General features: G+C 38.1%; 2 protein-coding genes across 2 annotated transcripts; both read right to left on the bottom strand.

Annotated features, from left to right (window-relative positions):
- Positions 1-269: 269 nt before the first annotated feature.
- LOC136275555 (uncharacterized) lies at positions 270-2,168 on the bottom strand. Its single transcript, XM_066085087.1, has 3 exons — positions 2,018-2,168; positions 1,626-1,875; positions 270-1,215 (listed from the first exon to the last, which is right to left on the bottom strand). Exons 1-3 carry the CDS (start codon positions 2,166-2,168, stop codon positions 840-842), a joined length of 777 nt encoding a protein of 258 aa, XP_065941159.1. The 3' UTR covers positions 270-839.
- A 218-nt stretch (positions 2,169-2,386) lies between these two features.
- LOC136273126 (uncharacterized) lies at positions 2,387-3,190 on the bottom strand. The gene is made up of 3 exons (XM_066077191.1): positions 3,060-3,190; positions 2,698-2,973; positions 2,387-2,569 (listed from the first exon to the last, which is right to left on the bottom strand). Exons 1-3 carry the CDS (start codon positions 3,160-3,162, stop codon positions 2,421-2,423), a joined length of 528 nt encoding a protein of 175 aa, XP_065933263.1. The 5' UTR covers positions 3,163-3,190; the 3' UTR covers positions 2,387-2,420.
- Positions 3,191-6,000: the final 2,810 nt, after the last annotated feature.

Here is a 6,000-nt window from a genome sequence, read left to right as displayed (position 1 = left end):
AAGAGAAAAAAGGTGAAAGAGGGAAAAGGGGAAAGAAAAAGGGGGAGAAAGGGAAGGAAAGAGGAAGAAAAAAAAGAAAGAGAAGAAAAAGAAAGATAAAAAAAAAGAGGAAAGAGAAAAAAAAATTCCTGAATGCTTTTGACAAAAACTATAACTATATCTATAACTATAGAAAAAAAATTGAAGTTTTAAAATAAGTCAAAATGAAGCAGAATTGCATTCAAATGAATTATTTACAGTCAAAACTTTCAAAATGTAAAAGTAAATAATCACAGATACCCAACACTCTCCAATTACTAGTTTTTAAAAGTAAATTTCAATTTGCACTATTATTAATAAAAGGGCATAAATGCAAAAAAAACCAAAACGCATCAGATCTTAACTTTACGTAATATTCACAAAGGTCTAAATTCCATTATCCCAGAAAAATAATGGAGTCAGAAATTGACAGTAATATGCTTATCTTTACATTATGTTCTTAATATATCTGCACATTTTCACAGAGTCTGCAGCTGTGTAGAGTGAAAAAAAAAGAACAAGGGAGTAATGGACGGACTGAAGAACAGATGGGTCTAAAACACAATACAATACATGTATATAATTAGAGATCTCTAAGGCTTACACGAATAAAATCATACTTACTGCTACGTCTTCTTTTTCCTGGCTACTCCAGCCTTCTGCAGATTATCCCTCCACTCTTGAAATGATATGTTATCTTTGCGAGCACAATACTGATAGCCCATATACTGTGAATGATCTGGCGGCTTCATATCCTCACCTCACTTGCTACACCTGATTACCGTGGAGGTCCTGACATACTTCCTTTTTGGTCGCCCTTGCTACTCAAGCTCTTGTTTTCGTTTCTGGTACTGCTTTGTAGAGTGTGGAATATTTGGAATCAACAAAGCAGTGCCTTCTGTAGTTGTGATCAATTGGAAGCTCATGACAGGATCGCAAGAAGGTGTCGGGCAAGGAAGAACAGGTGCCACAGCTGGTATTTGTGCTTTTGGAGTCTTCTTTGGTCTGCTCTTGAGTTTGGCCATACCAATTGTAGAGGGTGGATCATGAAAAGAGAAGGGGTCTGTGCTTCCTGCTGGCAAAGATGTTGGCTTGGGCAAGGCTTCTGGTGCCTTGGCTACTGTCATTTTTGGTGTAGGAAGTGCAAGACCCTGCATTAGGATTTTCTTCTCCTCAGCCTTACTCTTCTCATTGAACCTGAAAAATTAGAATTCAATTCTAGTATCATTAATAAAAAAGAAACTATCTGCAATTTAGATACCTATTTAAATGTATATGAAATAAACAGAAAAGTTAAGAATTTCATCAGTATATAAACTTGGTTGGTCAAGTGATCAAATCATGTGAAGCCAAGGATTTCCCAGAAGATTTGATCATGTACCAGCCCATTAACCAAGTTCATATCCCAATGAACCCTTAAACTTGCTGTTTATTACATATATTTGTGTTTGAAAAAGACAAATCATCAGAATTATTAAAATAACCGTGTTTTTAATGTTAACAACATTGCAAACATCAAGCGATAAGCTCGTACTGTAATCATCGTGATGACATCAACAAATTCAGGAAGCATATTTGCAAATGTAAATATGGATCAATCGACTCACCACTGTTGGAGAGTCTTCCTGTTTAAAAGAGGAAGTTGGATGTCTGTAACTGACATGGCTCTATGGTTGTTCAAAATGGTCTTCCTGATGGTATGATATGCATCCAGGATGAGTGACCATTTTGTGAAAACCTCCTCCCCCTTCCTCCTTCTATCACTTGGATAGATCTGCAGAAGTTTTTCAACAGTGGCCTCTGTGTATCGATTGCAGTTAGGGCACTGTGCTGGACCTTGGTTTGGTCCAAGAATAACTGTAATGAAAAACACAGTAAAACTTAGTGTACAACTTAACATAGCATCAAGTGTTTTGATTTTTCAGGTTTCATAATATTGTTACTGCCTATTCTTAACAAAAGGACCCATACTTCCAAAAGTGCAATTACTTCTCAATACTTTGAACTCCTGGTGCAACTTTCTTTCTTTTGCTACAGAAACGTCCGAGAGGTGCAGTGGAGAATCGCTGAGGGAACACTGTCCTCTTCCTGTCATACTCTGAGAGTGCTAACCACAGATCTTTCAGCTTCTGGACTTCAGATGAAGTCATGGCTGCCTTATCTTTAAGGGTTACCAGAAAGTCTGCTAAAGCCAGCACTCTTGAATATCAAGGTACATTGTCTGGGCCAACTGTGTCCTTTAAATAATTTTTTTTCAAATGTTATAACGGTATTTTAAATGTTAAATGTTAAAAAGGTGATAGATAAAAATCTATGAAAATTAATAAAAACTGTTAAAAGTAATCTCAAGAGTTATTTTAAAATTAAAGTTATAAAAAAGCACAGATGTAAATATATATCAGTTATAAGTACATTTCACTTTTACTATCATTCAATTTTTTGCTGTCATTCATGTCACTAATATCTTTTAATCTGCAATCACTTACATCACCAGAGTCTGCATCTTTGCTTTTGTCTGTCTCAGCCTCATGGTGATGAGTAGATACCTCAACTAAAAAGAAAAAGACATTAGGTACTGTAATGTTGCAGCCAGTCATGTAAACTTTTTTTTTTTCCAAAACTTATGAATTAATGCATAAATTGTTTCTAATTCTTATTTTAATTTAGAGCTCCTATTACCTGGATCTGACTGGACCATCATCTGTCTATACTCAGCTACAGATGGGATGTTAAGGAGGGCAGGAGTAGCAGAAGTAGGATCCACACCAAACTCTACAGGCAGTGTGCGATCCAACATCTCCTCCTGTTGTTCATGGAATCCTTCATCTGCTTCAGAATGCTCTGGGTTTTCCTCCTCCACATCGGCATTATCAGCGAGTATCCGGACAGCCCCTCTGTAGTCAGTCACACCTTTTCCTGTTTGGGAGTAGAGGTACTCTATTCCTATCAGCTCTCCTGGTGAGGGTAGAAAGATTCAGTTGAAAATTGTATAAAATGAAATGTAAGATTTCTTGTTTAAAAAATACCTATAGCTCACCTACCAGTGTATTTTCCAGGTGGCTTGTAGTCGTCAAAAATTCCTCTGCCCAAGACCTCATTTGCCAACTTGTTAACAGAGTTCTTGAGCGGTCCACTGTATGTCATTGGGGCGTCTTCTTGGACATCAACTACTGCTGAACTCTTCCAGGCAGAATTTCATCTGAACAGGCCATCCAATAGGAATACATGGAAATTGATGTCCTTTGCCAGGGTTCCTATAAACAATATTCAAATAAATAAATTTCAATGACAATTATAGCCTATAGGTGTTTGATCTTTATAACATTGAATAAAAAAAATGTTCATATTAATAAAAAAGAGTTGTGTTGAATCTGTTCTCACCTGGAATAAACCTGTTCATATGGAGATGAAAGCTTTCCAGAGAGGTGGAGCCTCTTGCACATCTGTAAACAGGAAGTTCAATGCCGCCTCTCTTCAATGTGTTGACCTATGTGTAGAGTCTAAGACCAGGGGGATCCTGGATCTTCCAGATCTGCTGTCAAACAAAGGCACTCCCTGGGTATTAAAACCTCTGGGGCCATCTATGGATTCTACAATGTAACAGGCTGGATATGAGCCTAGTTGTTTCAGCAGTGTCGCGGGTCACTCGTTTGCAGTAGAGTGCAAGCTCAGCTGTAGACAAGCGTCTTATGACATCATCCTCCGAGGGATTTTGGATGCACTGCTGGATCATCTCGGTTCGCTTAGCAGTCTTTAGTAAGTTTGAGATCAGTCTCATTCCACTTGAAGATGCACTGGCTCAACTTCCCCATGAACACACTGTACAGTTGATGCTTATCAGTGGTGCAGCCATAAGGAAAGCGGCGCATGAAGTGCCATATGTCTAACCTAAAAACACTGGCAATAAAATGTAAGACTCATAGTTATATACCTGAAATCAGCTATATTATACATGTAAGAGCAAGAGAAATCATACACACCTAATATGAAGAAAGGGCCAGGCCTCCAAGTACTTATGCACAGATGAAGCTCCGCAGCAGTCACGGTCAACATAGGGTGCCTTGGGAGGAGGAACGCCAGCATTTCTGTACCGTGTAACAAGGCCATCCAACATCTGCTTCAAACCCGATCCCTCACCCACAGTCAAGACAGACATGAGGACTTGTCCATGCCCATTACCAATGTTTGTGGCCCACACTGCTGTCTTCCTCCCCTTTCCTATCAAATAAATGGCAATCATTATCCCCTGAACATAATTCAATGCTATTTTAATATAATATTGAGAACGTGCATAATTTCACATAATACATGTAGTAAGTATCTGATAAACTTCTTTTAAATGCATTAATGTGAAAAAATACTTCACTTTATCTCCCTCCAACAATATATAACTCATTAACATATATTTTCTTCTCTAAAAACCTACCGGCAAGCTTGTTGGTGATTTTCTTTGTTGAGTCCATCTTGAGGACGGTCCCAAACTGTGACGTCATGTGGGCTTTGATGTAATCAACGCGGTTCAGGACATCTATCTGGTAGACCTTCATGAGCCAGCAGTGTGTTGGTACAGCGGCAGCTGGAGGGGGCTCACTAAACTGAATCGGAGCAAAGAATCCCCTCTCTGCCGATGTCTTAAAGTCCCTGCAATGAGATAGGTGCATTTGTAAATTTTTTAGATAAGACTCACCATGTTGTTCCCTTACCTGTTTCATCACTGCGCTGCTGCTGTTTCCAAGTCCTATCTGTCTCAGAAGGCGTACAAATCGCAGGCATACTTCGAGATAAGGAAAGCGGGACCTTGTTGCATTGTCCAGTTTGTTAAGAACTCCCTCACTTTAACTATTAACTAATAACTGTGAAAATAAAACTTAAAACAGTTACTGATATCACAAACACAAACAGGGGGCATAACCTATCACATTCTTTATTTCATTGACAGTAAGTCAAATAAGGTTTAAATTCCTGATTTAAAAAAAAATTGAAAGGCATACCCTTCTTATGGCAGTTGGAACAGCTAAGATATTCAGCTGCTATATTGTATACATATTCTACATCCACAACACGCCTGGTTTTCAGATGGACGCCTGCATTTGTCAATATTCCGTTACAACAACTATGGGGGCAGTAAAACTGCGTATGGAACAAGTGGCGTTGCATCCAAAGAAACAAACGATGTCCAAAGTATCGGTCGGGCTTGTTCAAGACAGCTGGGGACATACTTGGCTGGGGTGGATCGTGCCATAGCTTTGATACACGGCTGAAATCAAATTCGGGACCTCGCTTCCCAGCATGAAAGAAGGTCTCTGATATCCACTGATGGTCAACTTCAGGAAGCGTTTTTTTCCAGCCAGAAGGAAGTGCTAGGCTACCCAACTCTGGTGCTGGAACAAAATCATTTAACATGCAATTACATTCATACCAATGTTCACCATGTCATATCTTCAGATAAGAAATTTTTAGATATTAACGTGTAAAATACACATTCAAAGTTTTAGATATTTTTTAATTCTATTTATACCACATTAGAATAATTTGGCTAACCTGTGGATGAACTTGACTCTTGCTGCTGATTTCTTCCAACCATGGCAGCTGAAGTACTACTAGTCGGTCTGGAGGAACTTTAATCTGCTAAAATAAAATGTGAATCCATATTTGATATTCAAGTTTTTAAAAATGTTGTTTAGAAATCTTCAGATATTAAAGTGTAAAATACACATTCAAAGTTTTAGATATTTTTTAATTCTATTTATACCACATTAGAGTAATTTGGCTAACCTGTGGATGAACTTGACTCTGACTGCTGATTTCTTTCAACCATGGCAGCTGAAGTACTACTAGTCGGTTTGGAGGAACCGGAATCTGCTAAAATAAAATGTGAATCCATATTTGATATTCAAGTGTTTTAAAATGTTGCTGCAGACAGGAAATTAAAAAAAATTGTTTCTTATTAGGATGTGTATTTTGGTATTAAAATATTACCAG

Source organism: Magallana gigas, chromosome 1 (genome assembly GCF_963853765.1).
Source record: "Magallana gigas chromosome 1, xbMagGiga1.1, whole genome shotgun sequence".
NCBI classification, from domain to species: Eukaryota; Metazoa; Mollusca; class Bivalvia; order Ostreida; family Ostreidae; genus Magallana; species Magallana gigas.
Note: the sequence above shows the minus strand (reverse complement) of the source record. Positions and strands in the feature narration are given on the sequence as shown.

Excerpts from the sequence above, each read along its gene's own strand:
- LOC136275555 (XM_066085087.1), bottom strand. The coding sequence starts at position 2,168 with ATGACTTCATCTGAAGTCCAGAAGCTGAAAGATCTGTGGTTAGCACTC. Across the intron at positions 1,876-2,017 it reads AGTTGCACCAGGAGTTCAAA|TTATTCTTGGACCAAACCAA; the intron begins GTATTGAGAAGT and ends TTTTCATTACAG. Across the intron at positions 1,216-1,625 it reads AGGAAGACTCTCCAACAGTG|GTTCAATGAGAAGAGTAAGG; the intron begins GTGAGTCGATTG and ends CTAATTTTTCAG.
- LOC136273126 (XM_066077191.1), bottom strand. The coding sequence starts at position 3,162 with ATGACATACAGTGGACCGCTCAAGAACTCTGTTAACAAGTTGGCAAAT. Across the intron at positions 2,974-3,059 it reads GCCACCTGGAAAATACACTG|GAGAGCTGATAGGAATAGAG; the intron begins GTAGGTGAGCTA and ends TACCCTCACCAG. Across the intron at positions 2,570-2,697 it reads GATGGTCCAGTCAGATCCAG|TTGAGGTATCTACTCATCAC; the intron begins GTAATAGGAGCT and ends TTTTCTTTTTAG.